Raw genomic sequence first — 18,132 nt, forward strand, 5'->3', positions numbered from 1 at the left:
TACTCCAGGACACACAGGCTTAAGCACACTCTCATATGCCTAGGAAATCCCTCCTCTATCCTGCAGTGTGTCTTGTGTGCGAGCATCATTCCAAGAGCGATGCCAAACTGACCAGTAACCTCAGGATTTGGGTGACTCCATAGGAGGCTGCTGGTCAAAGGGTGAGCACACAAGAATTTTGCACTTCCACAGCTGCCAGGAACACTCAGCTCTCTCAGAGCTCAACCTCAGGCATTTTGTTACCGAGTCCCAGGGACCAGCACTTACATGTACCCTGGTGACCTGCTGGTTCAACTTGCAGACCTGATGTAGTCTTGGTGTATGGAAGCTGAGTCATAGTATGACCCCACGTGCTGTCAAATGTTCACATTATATTGTTTCTCTAACTGTTCTATTACTTGGCTGAAGATCAGCAGAGACTGAATTTATTTTGTTTCTTGTTTATAACTGATATATTCTATCCAAGGAGAAATCTGCATTTGCCTAACAAAAACCTGCATATTTTAAAAGGATCAATCTTTCAACTACTGGGCAAAGGTGCTATTTAGAGCTAACATTGTTTGCAAACACCATATTGCTAAAACCCACAGCTTTAGAGCAGATCTTTCTCAGCCTCCCTATTGGAACTACACCTTTAATTCAATTTTAAAAAAAAAATCAGCCTAGACTTTGCAGCCTGTTGACCTGGCTAATTTTCAATCTGTTTCTGGTTTGCATAGAGGGACGTGGCACAAGGAAAAGATGGTGATATCACTCTGCAAGAAGACAAAGGGTTTTATTTCAGCCTGACTGACTGCCTGCTGTATCCAGGCCTACTGTCTGCAAATCTCTGCAGATGAAGACAGAAGCATCTTGCCTAACAAGGTGCTTCTCAGCTGAGAGCAGTTTAGTTCCCCTGTGCCACTTGCACATTCCTATTGGCATCCGTGCTGCCCCACAGATCCCAGGGGCACAAACACAGTGATAAAGAGCATCAGCATCTTGAAATCCCACTTCTCAGTACACCATAACTTACTTTCAACTTCTTGACCCTTTGTTCCAATGCTTGCATGCTCGTTGGAATTTTCCCTTTTTGCAGCTCTTCCAGCTCTTCCTCGGTTTTATCAAGCCATGCAGAGATGTCGCTGAGATCTGAGTCCAGCTGCTGCCACTGTTGCAATTTCTGTTTCATCCTAAGTTTATTTCTGAGGTCTTGAGCTTGGATGAGCTCCCACCTATCAATAATGCCTACAAATCATAGAAGAAGATACATGTAAATCTTCATTAATGTGCAGAGTGTGTAAAACTGATGTAAAAAGTAAATTATTCTCAAATCTACTCAAGGCCAAATAACTGCTGTCATGTATTACTGTTATCCAGACACATTTTTTTCTTGAGATTCTGCAGCCTGTAAATTTCATGTTACTGGTCAAGTTATCCACACAGCAATGCTACAAAGGATTTTAATCACATTAATGTACTTGGAAGAACACAGCAAGTCTAAGGAGATGGAATTCAATGAGTGCAGCCGTGATTTGGTGGACACCAAAATCCATCACCGGACAAATGTGATCCAGCAGTTAGAACTTGGGTTTGTGTTTTATGTCTACATGGAGCTGCTGGAGTGAGTCATGAAGATGATCAAAGGGCTGGAGCACCTCTCCTCTAAGGACAGGCTGAGAGAGCTGGAGCTGTTCAACCTGGAGAAAAGAAAGCTCTGGGGAGACCTTAGAGCCCCTTCCAGTGCCTGAAGGGGCTACAAGCGAGCTGGAGAGGGACTTTTGACAAAGGCACAGAGTGATAGGACAAAGTGGCTTTAAACTGACAGAGGGCACATTTAGAACAGATATTAGGAAGGAATTCTTTACTCTGAAGGTGGTGAGGCACTTGAAAAGAGTTGTGGATGCCCCAATCCTGGAAGTGTTAAAGGCCACGTTGGACAGGGCTCTGACCAACCTCGTCTAGTGGAAGGGTCCCTGCCATGGTAGAGGGTGTGGATCTAGACGACCTTTAAGGTCTCTTCCAACCCAAACCATTCTATGATTCTATGTTTCATCAATTCAGTCGTAAAGGACATGGAGTTGCCACTTGTGCAATCACTAACAGTATTTCTGGAAGCACATCTAAGCCCTTCTCAGAGCTTCATCTGTGATTCCAGTACAATGTGTTATTACAATCTCAAACACCTGAAACCAGGAACAAGGTCCTAAAAGGTTAAGAACCAGCTTGTTGGTCTATTTGGACAAAAGGACCACAGGGAAGAACAGAATATATTACCAGCTTTGACAAAACACTTCTGCTAATGGGTGCTGTAGCATCTTGTTATATGGAGTACCAATAGCTCAACATAGCAATCTTATTTTAGACAGAGACACACTTCTTTGTTTTGAAATCTAATTAAAAGTCTCTGAAGTATTCAGTATCACACAAAAGTGAAATTGTTCCAATTCACTACAACTAGCAAAGAGATAGAAGTATATTATGAGAGAAAAGTCTTAATTCTGGCAGAAAATGTAACAGCTTAGAACAGCACATGTGGGTTGGACAGAAATGGGTGAGAAGGCAGCTCAGTGAAACTTGGCAAAATACATTAACTGAGATTATAACAGTTTATTTCAATTTTGTTCCCAAGGCAAATGCGCTGCATTTGTGCCCCCAGCGTAGAGGACAAACACCACAGCCCCAAAGCCATTCCCATACCTGGCTGCTTCTCTGCTGCTTCTATATTCATGAGCTCTTGGTCATCTTGGGGTTCTTCATCACTCATATTAGCAGATGGAGTTTTCTCTTTGCTGCTGCTGCTTGCAGAGCTGAGTTGTTTCACCTGGAAGGACATTTTGGTGGGTGAGCCCTGCAGGTTAACAAGTTGTCAAAGGTTAAACTTATTTTGTATTACTTTGATGGGCTGGGCTGCTGCTGAGCTCTTGCACGTCAGATTTAGCACTAGGCTTCTGTGTCTCTACTAACAGCTCATACTGGCTCTCTGTGCCTCTCCAGTAAACAAGAACACTCCATAGTGGTGCTAATTATTGCAAGACTGGACATGGTAAATTAATTGCTTTTGCACTGCATGTACCAGACAATGTACATTTGCTGATGCTCTCTGTTGGATTCTGGGTCTTGGTAATATTGACTCTAAGGCTCCAAGACTGGATTAATGATGACAAAAGCAGCCAGATATCAGTACCATCCTGTCTGGAAGAGTGCTGACAATCCGTCCAGATCCACTGAGCCTGGCAGTTGCTGGCAAAGCCATGGCTGGCAAACAGCGACCAAGGCGGAGGTACCCATGAACAATAAGCCATTTGGGCACATTTTTTAGTGCCTAGAAGCAGATTAAACGGTGTGTTGCATGCTAGAAAAGGACCCTTCAAGCCTGTCTGCTTAGGAAAGAGAGAGATGTAAGTAGCAAGAGAGGGTATTCACACTCTCTCCTTCGTGGGGGTTAAATTCTCCTAGACTTGTCCTATGACAATTGACGATGGAAGTTCCTCTAGACACTGACTCTGACCAGGAGCCCAACACAATTGTTCTGAATTGCTTTAAAGAAGCTTTTCTAGCACATGGATAGAGACTCTCACTGGTTATCTGAGCCACCAGAAATAATGTCTGAGTTTGCATGAAGTGAACATCCCCCCCACAGCTAATCTTTTCCTTGGTGCTGAAGAAGGGAAGAGGATGAAGTTACACAGAACAACAGACTGTGTAGAACAGGTTCAGTGCTCACAGAGCCTCGAACTCACATAGTCTGGCTTATAGGGAGTACTTGTCTCTGGACCAGACAATACATTTCCAACCATCTCTGCCTGGTTATATCTGTGTTTCCTGCAGACTGGGCTACCTGGAGAATGCCAAGGATGAGCTTCTGAAACAGACTTTCCTGAAACAAATAAAAACAAAACCATATACCATGAGCGCAAAATCCCATTTCCACAAAGAAGCTGCTGCTTTGTTTAAAGTTAGAAAGCGCTTTGAATAAAATGGCATCAAGTTATGGCATAAAAATGACAGTTTTGCAGCTTTCCTTGCAAAGCATGCACATTTGCAAAACATCAACAGTGTTTCAAAGGTAATGAGATGAGAGCCATGCAGTTATGGGACATTCTGTTTTCTTCTGGAAAATGCTTGAATACAGGTATGAGTAGTCAAAAAACAAAAGAAAAAGGCTGCACCGTGGTTTTGGAAAGTTTGCATCCCAACAATACCATCACACAACTGCAATGCATGTCAGTAGGGACAAGTACAGACATGTCCTGAATTGGAGAATGTTTGTTCTGGATTTAACAGACAGGACACACACGGTTCTGTCATGCACCACAAAAAGTACTTGCAGAGTTGGAGCTACTGCCTTATGCAACCAAAATTAGAAACAACCAAAAAAGTGATACTACCCAGAGCAAACCACCAAGAAAGTACCAAAAGACTTTGGATCATTACGACGAAATGCACATTAACCACCTTGGCATTTACCAGGCAAGATCTAAATGGTATGTTCTGGACTGCTTTGTAATGTACATGTGGATACTGCAGCGTAAGAACACCATGACAGGATGAGACATGGTGTCCACACAAGGCAGGAAGTCAGACATTACATATGAGAGAGGTTGAGGAATATAGCGTGCAGCACAGGGAGATCGCCATGTTCAGACACATGCATTAGCAGGTGCCTACCAGAAGATGCTTTCAAAGTTTTTGTGGTCATTTTAAGATATGCCTCAGGGTTTTCAGTGATTTCTACATCTGAAAAAAGAATAATGTCATTTTCCTCACTATTCAATATTTTCCAACTATTAAAAACAACCGAAACAATGAGGGACAGCAAAGACAAAGAACAAAATAAGTGGTTGGTACTATTTTCAAACATTCTGAAAAAGTAACGTTTCTAAAAACCTAACGTTCCTAAAGACAAAAGCTTGGTTTAGACAATACCATTCCCTTCATCAAGAGATCTAAGAGATGAGACTGTTCACATCTATTGATGGTACTTGAAAACCAACCAACCATGTGGGAGTAAGACTTCAATCCCCCTCCCTTCCCACACAGGGACATCCTGCAGTTGTCCATGTCAAACCGAACTGCTGGACATTGGTTCTCACCTGACAGAGCACTGTAGTATGTTGCTTCTTCATCATCTTCATGAGAGGAAGAACCTCCCACATCACCTGTGTGATCCCACTCGAGTGGGATGGAGTCAACACTGACAGGGGTTTCACAGCCTGATCTCTCGTGACCTTGAGTAGGGGGCACAAGGTGGCAAAGGGACTGTGCCGATGAGGGCCCCTCGCTGATGGCCTTCTTATGCCAGGGATCGTTCTGGATTTCTCTGGAGTCTTCTTGATCTGTCTCATTTTCAGAGTTATCTTTTTCATCGTCCAATCCCTACAAATAAGTAACAATTATCGCATATTAATAAAATTTACAAGAGATCTACACTGCTTAATGAGCTAATGGTTGAGCCACACAGGACAGTTTTGTGGTCAGCTGCAGCAATCAAAGATCACGTGCCTAAAATTAAAAGGAGACATCAGCAGGCAGCAGCTACCTCCGCTCTTTCAAGACACTCAACCACCACTCATAATATCTCTCTTCAGTTTGCAGGGAGGGGTACCCAGCTCCAAATGGACTTCAAAGATCAGCAAGGAAACAAAGCTCAGGCAGGGGTGAACAGCTACTTGTAGTTGTTCATGTTACTTCCTTCACCTGCCTTTCTAACAGATATTCTTTCTTTTTGAGCCAAAGCAAACTGAGAATCGTGTGAATGTTCCCAGGGAAAAGAAAAGTGCACGTTGCTCTCCCCATTTAGGGTTCTCACAACAAAGCAGACAGATGGAGCCTCGCAAATATATAAAGAGATATTCTAAGCACATTACTGAAATTACAGAAAATTAAGAAACACCAAAAAAGCTTTTGAAGCCCTCAAGCCACTACTATATAAATATGAACCCTATGAACTCCTTCCATGCTATTATCCAGATTCTGTAGATGGAGTCCCACCAGGAGAGGTGTGAGGAGACAAGACTGGTAACAAAGATTTAACAAAGATAGCACATCTACTGTGGAGCTCCTGAGCCCTTTCAGCTCAAACCATTCAGTGAAGCTGCAAGGGATAAGCAATAAGCATTGCAATTCAAACACCAAAATCTTATCCCAACAATCAAAACAAGTGTTGATTCTTACAGGATCCCTTGAGGTCAGTCTTTGGTGGAACCGGGCAACTCGCCCAAACACCTCCTGACAGTATCGATGAAGTTCTTCCAATTCATCTTCAATCAGAATAGCATCCAAAGGTTCGCTCTTCTGAATCAACTGCTCCCCAAAAACGATTAGCTGATCAATCTTATTGGTGTTCAGTGTTATTTCCTGTTGGAAACCCTGTTTGGAACATACAAGAAAAATAATTACTTCTGCATCAGCCCTTTCTAGCCTAAGGTTTATCCCACTTTTCTGGCTCACTGCAGTGAAAGACAAAATTGACGTTGTTGGCTAATTTAATTTGGCAAATATCTTTTTACTCAAAAGGTCCAAAGGTTTGTTTTATTAGCAGAATTACAGTTCCAAATGAAGTGGTATTTTCCACCCGTGTGTACATGAATTTGACTGCAGTGTCCTGAGCCTGCAGAGGATCATGACACGAGAGTTCAGTTAATCAGAGTTTATTTTTCTGTTGGGTACACGCAATCTTTGTCTCAGCAGCAAAGACGTCTGTTTGGTTGCTTGGGCCTCCAGCCTACACAACAATAAATCTACATCCCAAACCAATTAGCAGTGCAGGGAGAATGGAGAAATGAGCATATGAGCAGGTAACAAAGACCTAGTACATTCTTTAGAATCATTGCACATTCCTGCTGCGTTATTTCTGTTGAAAGTCCCAGCTACAAACAATGTGCTCAGAGGATGGCAATTAAAAAAAAATTCTCACCAGAAAAAAAAAACCCACTGAATTTAGGAATGTAGCTTTTACTGTTAAGTGGCATCTGCTACTTTCCAGCCCAGGTATCACTGCCACTGACATGCAGTGTCAGGAGAAAATGGCAGGACAGAACTGAGGTTGAACACTGAATCTGAATTAAATACTGTACAGATTAATCTTGATTCAGACAATAGGTCTTAACAATTTACTGGTGTCTTAAAAAAAATACAGCCCTACACAGATCTGGTGGCTATTGTGAAGTTCCAGGAAAGGAGATGATTCTGTCAAGAGAGGGCAGCCCAACAGGATCAGCCGGGCTACATTAAACAACTGTTCTACAAGGATACGTACATTTAACTGTCGCATTTTGTCATCAAAGTTACTTTTGGAGAAGTGCTCTACGTTTGTCAGCTGGAGGTCCATCTCTGTGAGCCAAACAAGGATGCTTTCCCTTGTCCCCTCAAACTCATCTCTCCGATTGGTGAAGTGCTGGATGGGAAGAAAAGAGCCAGTGTTATAAGCCTGCAGCTACTAAAAAAGGTGGTCACAGGACCCTTCTGAAAACAGTGGGGTTTTTTTCCAAAACTTCTGTTTACTTTAAAGGCCTTCAGGGCACAAATGGCAGCATACCATGGATAAAACCTGTTCCCTTCCTGTAGTGATGCTAGAACGGTGCCCTCTGTTAGTACACTGTACGAAAGAGGGAATAAAACTTCAGCAGTGTAAGATGCTTCTATGAAGTTATAGTCTTATTTCACACTGTAGGCCTTCTCCCATATTATTAGACCAGTGTAACAGTTATTTGGACTCGGGTTTGACATTTAATTCGTTCTAAATTTAAAAGAGACACAGATAAAGGAAGCAAATCCCATCTCTAATTAAAGTCATTAAAACTACGAGATTAAAATCAGGTTTTACTGATTTTACAATGGAGAAGCTGCATCATGGATGATCATGCCAGTGTAATTAATGTACCATTTGGTGTGGTAACTAGGAAGAACCCTCTCTGCTGCCATCCCCCACAGAAGCTGCCAACAGACATGGTGCTTGTCTGTTCTCCTGGGTGGATTTCTTGTTCAGGAAAGGGATCATGTAACATCCCAAACACAACAACCCATAACTGCACAGATGAAAAGCCATCATTGCTCCCGCAGCCTCATCCACTGACTTTTGGGACCTTATAGCAGTGCTGCAAACAACTCACAGGGAAAGCTGTACTTAAAAATCAAGCAAGTTTCCCCCAGGGCACAGCACAGAATATCTGCCCAGAGATCAGTTTAATTGACAAGCAAGATACTTCTTTGAAGTGTCACAAATACACCCTTCACAAATACAACATTCCTTGTCAGGCAGGCAGTACAGCAGGAGCTGTGCCTCTCCATCACATCTCCATGTTTAAAGCCTTGTAGGTGAATCACAACTTGGCATGAAGTAGAGCTGAGTTGCAAACTCCAAACCATATCTGCACTGGGGCCCTTTTGTCTCTTTGCCTCTTGTCTATGGAAAGAAGCCACCGCATGAACACATTGCAAGGATAAGAGGATAAGTGTGATAGGAGCAGTGAGACTGGCAACTGATCATCCAAATTTGCATCCTTACGCTCTTATTCAGCTACCAAGAGCCCATCTACCAAGGACAGGTTTATGCCATGTCCTTGGTGACCTTTCCAGAGCTGCTGTCCTACACTGGTAGCTCAAGACACAAACCAACATGAGACAGTTGCTCCAGCGCGTGTTTTGCTCTTGAGAAATTCCTACAGCAAGTGCTCCTCACTCTCTCACCTCCCTGTGCAATTACCTTGAGTCTCCTCAGGATGGAAGCGACTCGTTTCTGGAGATTATCCCAGCGCTGGTTTCCTTCGTGCACCATCTGCTTCAGCTTGCTGGCGGAGTCGGTGCGGTTCTCGCGGGCCAGGCGCCGGTACTGCTTATTGATCAGCTCCAGCTGCGTGAGGCGCTCATGGATCTGCCGCTGGAATGCCTGCAAGGCAAAGCAGTGAACTCATTCCCTCGCTGACAAGAGAAAGGATGCAGATGATACTATCCATCAAGAGAGGTGATGCCCTCCCTTTAAAAATAGACCTTCCAACTGCATATTTATGTCCAGAGGAGGACTCGTACTTTAAATCATCTGCTCAGGTTGAGCTCATTAGGAAAAGAAAGAAAAAAATAAGTATCAACCCACCAAGGTCTCTTGCCTATAAACAGCAAATCTTTGACTTATAAGCAGGATCTTGTCAGTTCAGAGCATTGGATTCTCCACATTAAAAAAAAAAATCTGGAGACAAATACATCAGCCAGACATCCATCTAGCAGCCGCACACTGGGCACATTGTTTATGTTCTCTATATCACCAATGCCAAACTAGTGTTCTCCAGTGACCCAGGCATTCGGCACAGACAATAGAATCATAGAATCATAGAATCAGATGGGTTGGATAGGGCCTCTGAGATCATCAAGTCCAACCCTTGATCCACTACCACCACAGTTGCTAGACCATGGCACTAAGTGCCACATCCAGCCTCATCTTAAAAACCTCCAGGGACGGAGAATCCACCACTTCCCTGGGTAGCCCATTCCAATGCCTGATTACCCTCTCTATAAAAGAATTTCTTCCTAATGTCTAGCCTAAACCTCCCCTGGCGCAGCTTAAGGCCATGCCCTCTTGTCCTACTGCTGATTGCCTGGGAGAAGAGATCAACCCCCACCTGCCTACAACCTCCTCTAAGGTAGTTGTAGAGAGTGATGAGGTCTCCCCTGAGCCTTCTCTTCTCAAGGCTAAACAACCCCAGCTCCCTCAGCCTCTCCTCATAGGACTTGTGTTCAAGTCCCTTCACCAGCCTCATTGCCCTTCTCTGCACCTGCTCCAGCACCTCAACATCTTTCCTGAACTGAGGGGCCCAGAACTGGACACAGTACTCCAGGTGAGGCCTCACCAGCACTGAGTACAGGGGCAGAATCACTTCCCTGGTCCTGCTGGCCACACTGTTCCTGATACAGGCCAGGATGCCTGTAATAAGTACTCAACAGCCTGATCATTCAGCCAGCTGCTGAGCATAAGAAAGGAAGTTAGAAAATTCACCTCAAATTTCTTCAGCTCCTCCTTTGCATGTGTGTACAAAACCTCTGAAGAATTAGGCCTTGCTGCTATCATTTCAGACGATTTTAGCCAATCTTCGAAGCGAGAATAGTCGTCCAAAAACCTCTGCCACAGACGCCAGGTTTCTTCGATTCTGAGAGAGCAAAAATGGAAAGGTTTTATTACAAGCCAACTATTAATTCTGAATTACTTTTTTTCCTTTTCAAAATTCAGCTTGTGGCAAAAGTTACAGCGTTTCTTCAAAACGCTGCCAACAGGCTTCTTCGGGAGGGGTAAGGAAAAGAGACTTACTTCATTCGCCTTTCCATAGACATGGCACAGATGTTTCTCCACCGTCTGTCCAAACTCCTGGTAGTCTGCTGGATGGAGTCACACTCTGTCTCATTAGCACAAGCATCTGAGTCGTGCAGCAGGACTTCACAAATATTGAACACGGACTCCACACCTGCCGTGTGCTGCTCTATGTCTCGCTGCAGATCCTGCCATGGGCAAAAGAACAGCTTGAGTGGAAGGAAACACGGGCGGCTACATTTCAGACATACCCTCTTGAAATGCTGTAGAGGATGGGGAAAGAGCAGTTTGTGTGTCAGGAAGAGCTTATTTAGCATCAGAAAACAGACTAGCAGGACAAAACTGTCACACAAAAAGGGATTGTCCAGCTTTGGTTTCTCAGTCTAAACTCAATCTTCTCATTAACAGTCTGGACAATTTCAATGTGCATTCAAAATCCAAACCGTACATATGCCATAAATAAATTCGTGCTGACAGCACAAGGTGACTGTCTCATATCAGCTTACTGCACTGTAAGACTTGTCAGAGAACTCCTAGTACAGCATGTGTATTTTAGTGACTGTATGATCACAGACTGTTAGCATGAAACACAGAAACACAGCACACAAGTACCTGGTGTTACACTACTTTTCCTATTCCTTCTTGTAGAGTTCCTATTTTGACAGACTGTTAAAGGGTCTGGCGAAGACCTTTTGTCTAATCTACACTACAGGTTTCTTCTCCAGAGGCATGGAAGTCTGTCCTCTCATTCTGCACCCATCAGTACTACTAAAGTCAATGTAACTGAATGACGGGGGAGGAAGAAAATCCTTATCTAAACATTTCTTATAGAAAAGGTAGCTCTGTACAATGCTACCAACTATAAATATTAATAAAATGACAATGTCCACTACATTTCCGTTTTCTGAATCCATTTCTGGCCTTTCTAATGAAGGATACAGAGACTTTTGCTTGAATAACACTAGAATAACAAACACAGACAAATATTTTTCTGACAACAGTGAACTGGAACTATCACTAAATGGTATTACTGATTTCAGTGAACATATGAAGCAGAATCGGTTTTGCTCTAGACCTAAAAAAAAAAAAAAACACAAAAAACCCCCAGAATAGAACAAACAAAACCAGATACAGCTTATAGTAAATACAGAAGGAGTTGAAGAAAGATATTCCCAGAAGTCAACAAGCTGCAAGGAGTTGAGTATCACCCAGTGGCAATCTTCAGTGGTTACATGGGTAATATGGCTTGTGGAATTTGTAGTAATGAACAGCTTTAAGGAATGTAGAAGCAAAAATCTCTACATGGATGAGAGACTGCCAGAAGGAGCTAAACAGACTTTTTTACAGGTTATTAAGGATTCACAGATGTTTTCTGAGCCAGATGCATCAGGGTCTTTTTGACACAAGCTCTACAGCTGGGAGCAGGCTCTACCCCACTACTGGTACCTGGAGAGTCTCTTCTGAATTCATTAAATTCCATTGGATTTACAGATGCATTAATGAAAACGAGAATTTTGACCACAGATCAGAAATTAATTCTAACTTGCACTATGATAATATTGCTCATTACTTTATGTTATGCCTGGGTTCATGGAATAACCCTAGGCAGAATCCTTGCTCTTTTCCAAATGCCTCGATTGTATTAAGTGAGACAAACACAACCTAAGTAAGGGGGCCAGGAACATACAGTGAGCCCCAAAAGGTACTTTTCCTTCAACTCTGCACAGCATTGCCCAGAGATCTTAAACAGACTACACACTGCTAGATCTCTGCATTAGTGAAACACCTTTGCAATCTTAAAATTATTATTACTCATGTTGTAATCTTTATCCTTGAATTGAACAAACATGCCATACAACATCTCTGTGGATGCACAACACTTTTAAATATCATTATTCAAGACTGAACAGGTAATGCTTTTCCAGTCATGTATGTCAAATAGAAGAAGCCTGTAGGGCATATTTCTCACCATCACTGTGCTCCTGCTGAAATAATTGTTCAGATAAAACCAGGAAAGATCTTTTTACTTGTCGCATTCAGATAAATGTTTCTCTAATGCAGAGCAAAAGAGGCTTTTTTTTTTCCCGTGGTCTTTTTTAGTCAGCACAATCTTCTCATACTCGGCCTGTTAAAAAGTTACAGTAGAAGGAGCCTGGAAGTGCCCAGGGGTCTATGTTTGAAACAGAATCCAAATAACAAAGCAATAAGTAGCTCTGAGCAGCAAATGATGGCTCTTACAGCCAGCTGAAACTTGAATGCTCATAATAAAAATAAATTAGTTTGGACACAACTCCTTTGTGCCCAATGCTCTGCTCTGCCTGGCAATTTATCACTGCTTTTGAGAATGCAAAAGGTTTGGACGGGCAGAAAACATCTCGTTGTTTACATGATCGTGCACAATGCAGATGAAACCATCAGAGGCACAGGGCCAAGGCTTCTGGTGTTTGGCCAGCTCCTGCAGTGGAGTTAGTGGGAGCCACTTCCACTCCTGTCACAGAGGAGTTGAGCCTTCCTGTGATGTGTGGGACATGAGTGCAAGGAGAGCACTATGAAGCAGGAGAGAACACAGCCCTCAGGTCTGGGTCACTCAGGGATTGCTCCTCAGACATGAAAGCAGAAGCCAGAGAGAAAAGATGGGGAGGATGAGAAGGATACCAATAGGTGTTCCTAAAGGTAGATGCTATAAAGCTTCCAAGCTTGACAGATTTATTTGTCACCCTTAGTTTTAGGGCAAATAATCTTGTTCAACACAAAGGCCAGATGACAGTGGAGCACTTTGAACCTGGGCAGACTTATAGCACAGCCCTGAGCAAAGGGTGACTCCACGAGCAAGTCTCTGTTTTGGAGAAGTTCCTTTTTGTTCCTTGGCTGCTGGTGAGAGAAATTTAGTTCAGGACTATCCAGTTTATCTTTTAAGCCTCCCTGGTGAGCCACTGCCTTGGATAAATGCCCACCCGCACTCATCCAACACCCAGCAGTGCAGAGGTTGGTTCACACTTATTGCCTGAGCAGGATTCACACACCATCTCACCCAACCCTGAGAGATCTTCAGGGCCTGCCGACTGGATCAGGCCTCAGCCACAGGTGTGTTTGCACAAGTCCACCCTCCAAAGCTCAAGCATCCTTCTTTGCCAAGCTTGCTCTGCTGTCTGCAAGGAGGGGACGAGAAACGAGTGAGGCAAAGCATCAAATCACAGCACTCGAATCAGTCACAGCCACTTTGCAGGAGAGCAGCATTCACGCCTTGTCAGTCTAAGTCATCCTCATGTATTCTGCCCACTGTCTGTGCCCTGCCTAGCCCTCAGGAAGTCTGCTGTACTCAACTGAGCAAATTTAAAATGCTCTTGTTTGTATTTTGCATGTTTTCCTTGGGTGAAGGGGGGAAGGGGAAGTGAAGGTAGTTCAACACAACACTGAAATCACTGCAAGCAAATAAAAATTTTCCACGTAACGCATCTTGGCAGGAACATGCCATGAAAAGCAAAGAGTTAGAAGGGCTAGCTAAAGAAAAGAAACAGATGATTTTAAACCAGGACTAATCAGCAGCATTTTAGCTCATTTACTCTGGCTGCTGGTATTTCCCACCTGCTGTTCTGCCAGTCTCTTCTGGATTTCTTGGTCATCACAGATGTCATAAACAACAGGCTTGGAAAGCTCAGACTCAATCCGGGCCAACCACGTGCGAAGGTTACTCATGTTTTTGTCCAAAAGTTGTATAAAAGCAAATGTTTCCTTCAGTTTCTTCACCCTAAGCAAATCAGGAAGAATATTTTGTTACAAAGGTCGGCAATCAGTGGAAAGGACGTTTGCAAAAGGTGATGACAGGCATGGCTTTATGAAGCACTTAACTGTCGGACCAAGCTGCTGCCTGGAAATCAGAGCCTTGTTTTAGTCAAAACCTACCTAAATTGGCTCAGCAGGTCCCTGCTCTACAGCTGCAAGATGGTCTTGTGTGAATGCTTTAATGAAACTATATGAGCAGGGTGAATTTTCATCTGCTAGTGGACATTTGTCTAAGTGGGAATTTGTACCATAACGTGCCACGGTTAAACTAAAATGGGTATCTATGGTCTGATTTTCCTGCTGTGAATCATGTTCAGTGTCTGCTTCAGCAATCAACAGGTCCATACTAATCAGCAAAAGGTACCGCTCTGCCAACAGAGGCAGGATCTGTTCCAACCACCAGTTCAACACCCTGGGCAAATCAAAGAATCATAGACTGATTTGGGTTGGAAGGGACCTGAAAGATCACCTTGTTCCAACCCCCCTGCCATGGGCAGGGACACCTTCCACCAGACCAGGTTGCTCAGAGCCCAATCCAACCTGGCCTCGAACACTTCCAGGGATTAGGCATCCACAACTTCTCCAGACAACCTGCACCAGTGCCTCTCTACCTTCTGGATGATGGCAGGAGAGGAGAAGGGCTGAACAACAACCACTATAGAGCTTGTAGCACCACATTAAAAGGTCCCCTAAACACCACACTGGGACACGCAGAGATGTGCCAGACTCTCCTGATGGGTGAAGAATTTAAAAAACAATCCTGAAGGAGGAGAATATGCAATGGGTAGAGAGATTTGTGAAGTGGACAAGCAATGAACCACTATGATTATCTACTTTTCTTACACTGTTTGTAGTACAGCTCTCAAACTGCAGACAATCTTTTCTTTATTTCCAGCCTTGACAGCATATTACCATGTCAACCCTCCTTATCAGCCCCTCAAATTATGCAAGTAGCACACTTGTATATTTTGGAAAATTTGTCCCCATATGTTGGAGGAATATCTGCTAAACTACCTCACTGCTCTCAAATCTTTCCTTGAAATTCTCATTTATTGGAATTACCCCAAAATAATTACTAAAAAGGCAACACCAGAGTGACACTTAACTCTTCTGACTTCAGACTTATTTCAGAGCTTGCCATCTAGACCTTGGTAGTTAATGGAGAAAAAAGAAATATAATGATTTCTATCAGACCTGTCTTAAACATCCAGATAACCAGGAGAGATGAACTGTACCAAAAAGCACGTTTCTCCCCATGAACTCCAATGTCGTACATCAACACTGCAGATGCTAAAGTCAGGTGGAATCATTCCACCCATGTCCCAGGGAAAACCCACTTCCTAGCCAGCACTGCCTCCCTGTGCTGTTCTCCTGGCTGCTTGCCCTCTGACCTCTAGTTATGTCCCTCTGCCTTGAGAGGGATTTTTGGACCTTGCATGTGATTTTATTAATGCAAACTTACAAATTAAGCGTTTAGCTACTGCCTGCTCTAGCAACTACCCAGATGAGCCTCTTTATTTAAGTCAAGTGCAGTGCAAAAAGTTAAAGTGTGTATTGCAAAAAGGTTGAGACATTTCCCATTCATTGGCCACTGTGGCTGGGAACTGTCACCAGCTAAACAAAACCAGCAGTGGGACTGCAAGCACAGTTTGTACAAGGGGATCACTGTATGTCCCAAAATGCAGGGGAGTGCTGAGGAGTCTGAGATGAACCCTGATGTACTTGGCAACACCGGTGTTGTGCAAGCTGAGTCTGGGGCAGGGCACAGGGATGCGATCTCATGTAGTGCAGGAAGAGTCAGATTACCCAAGACAGGAGTGCCCTGACAGGGTACCTACATGGTGGCTTCATGCAAAGGACCTGCCTCTCCCTTGCGAGGAAAATGGGAAGCTTCCTGGCCCACTGTCCTGCCTGCTGCCAAACTATCCTAGCAAGTTTTGGAGGAGAGGGGTCCAAACTGCCTGTAATCGAGCAGCTTTTGCAGCTGGCCTGTTGATACAATGACAGGAGATATGCAGGACAGCTAATCCATAAAGAATATGCCACTCTGTAAGCAACAACTGATCTTATTAGCAACCTTAAGGTAATCAAAGAGGATACATACGTCAGCTAGACACTTGATTTAAGGTAAAGCACTTGTGGAGGAGATGTAGGAATGATCCTGCTGGATTTGTTCAGTCCTGTTGGTTACTGTGAAGGTACAGAGCACAGCCGGCAAACCTGGGGTCTCATATTGATTAGCAGTGTGGAAAGCACATTCCCTTACCTCTTGTCCCACAAGGACCAGGCAGTACTTTCAGCTGTTTTACAAGGAGGGTGAGAAAAGCACAGTCCTCCACTGGAATCCCTCCACTGGAAGGGATTTAACAACTCTGCACTCTCCAAAAAGTAAATTAGTATTGTCTGACTGAAGTAACCCTGCAAGCCAGCCTGAAGGACTTGGCCCAAGTCCATGGTCCACCTTGTTCCTGTCTTGCACTCACAAAGCCACTGATACTGATATAAAGTGCAAAGCAGCTGTCTCTGCTCCTTTGCACTGCCTGTGCTTCCCACTGCTGCAGTTGATAGAGAGGAAGCCAGCGGATGACAAAGCACTGAGCTGCTCTCACTTTCCTTAACAAGCTCTTTTCAGAACTCTGCTCCCAAGTTCAACCCTGTATGCAGACAGCATCTGGCTCCCAAGCAAACAGCTGCTATATAAATCTTCCTGCTCCCGGTTCTGCTTCTATTAAGTGGTACTCAATAAACATGTCACTGCAGAATTTTCCTGTGCTATCATAGGCTGGCAGTAATTTACCCAGGAGAACTAATTCTTCCTTCACCCTACTCCCACCAGTCAATTTGGATCTGATGGTTACGATGCTCAGCAGGGCCTCTGACTCCTCGGGGAGTGTGGCCCACCAAAGACAAGTGACTCAGGAACGCTTCTCCCCGGAGAGATGGGGCAATATAAGCGCTGTGTTGACTACCAAAGGGAAGAGCCACAAGAAAAGCCAGGCCAGAGAAAGAGTCTGAGCCAAACATATACACTGTTGCATTGTTAATCATGCATGATTTCAGGTCACTTGAGAGGAAAACAAGGCTTAGTTGTTGCACTGTCCCTGACTGTATCCGGTGGGAATTTATTCTCTGCATAATCTATGATGTTTCCCACTAGTGCTTTGGAAATGTCCCTCTGGCGACTTGCAAGAGATGCACACACTGGGAGCACCTGATGTCACAGCTGATCTGCAGTTTGCTGTGCTGCTCAGGCTCATCTCTGCTTCCCTGTACCCCCTTCTCTGTCTGTATCTACCAGCTGCCCATTCCTAAGCTTCATTACAGAAAAATTCACAGGCCACAAAACATCTTTTTTCAGTCTGTATCTTAGGAAAATAGGCAGGTAAACACAGCCAAGGAAGTCCAAAACAAAACCAAGGGATAGAAGATCGTAAATAAATGTCTCTATGACTGAAAGCACACTCAATAAATTTAAAAAGCAACAGTTTTAGAATCTAAGAGTGGTGTTTTGCACCACCATTCCAATATTATTTTGGTTTAGAAACCACTCTAAATTTCAAGTTTTGAATATCACCATAAATATGTGGGTCTTTACCTTCTAGTGTCACTAGAAGCAACAGTCTCAAACAGCATCACTGTGGTATTGGGAGCTTGTACTTAATTTTTTAGCAATTGCCATTAGATACACCACTGTAATTAAGTAATTTAATCTGTTACATATTCTGGATAGAATATGGCATTTGTCAGTCATTTGACCACCCTTAATGCTCTAAGGCATTAATCTCAAACTCGAGCTAAGCAGACAAAGAGGAATAAAAACCTAACAGAAGTTCACACTAGTGCAGTGGGTAAATGGGAGGGCAGCCTTGTCCAGATGTTCACACTGGCTGATCTGCTCTTGTCAGCACACACAGATCCCAAGGTAAAGGGCAAGGGTTCTACACTGAAGCAATGAGCAAAATGATGAAAAACTTTAGCATCCTCCTTGAGCATCCTCAGATTCCACCGAAGTCACAGGGAACTGCCATTTCTCTGGCTACAGCCCAGAGTAGAATAGACTAATTACATCC

General features: G+C 43.7%; 1 protein-coding gene across 1 annotated transcript in view; it reads right to left on the reverse strand.

The window, feature by feature from the left end:
- The window catches only part of SYNE2 (spectrin repeat containing nuclear envelope protein 2), a 181,127-nt gene that overhangs the window by 5,728 nt on the left and 157,267 nt on the right, over window positions 1–18,132 (reverse strand). The window contains exons 102-112 of the mRNA XM_032689907.1: window positions 13,865–14,027; window positions 10,280–10,467; window positions 9,971–10,121; window positions 8,687–8,869; window positions 7,241–7,378; window positions 6,157–6,351; window positions 5,076–5,358; window positions 4,651–4,719; window positions 3,723–3,859; window positions 2,680–2,830; window positions 1,016–1,227 (exon numbers count right to left, since the gene is read on the reverse strand). Of these exons, the coding sequence (XP_032545798.1) occupies window positions 1,016–1,227; window positions 2,680–2,830; window positions 3,723–3,859; window positions 4,651–4,719; window positions 5,076–5,358; window positions 6,157–6,351; window positions 7,241–7,378; window positions 8,687–8,869; window positions 9,971–10,121; window positions 10,280–10,467; window positions 13,865–14,027 (1,870 nt within the window). The remainder of the gene's footprint in view (window positions 1–1,015; window positions 1,228–2,679; window positions 2,831–3,722; window positions 3,860–4,650; window positions 4,720–5,075; window positions 5,359–6,156; window positions 6,352–7,240; window positions 7,379–8,686; window positions 8,870–9,970; window positions 10,122–10,279; window positions 10,468–13,864; window positions 14,028–18,132) is intronic.

Source organism: Chiroxiphia lanceolata, chromosome 6 (assembly GCF_009829145.1).
Source record: "Chiroxiphia lanceolata isolate bChiLan1 chromosome 6, bChiLan1.pri, whole genome shotgun sequence".
In the NCBI taxonomy this organism is placed as follows: Eukaryota; Metazoa; Chordata; class Aves; order Passeriformes; family Pipridae; genus Chiroxiphia; species Chiroxiphia lanceolata.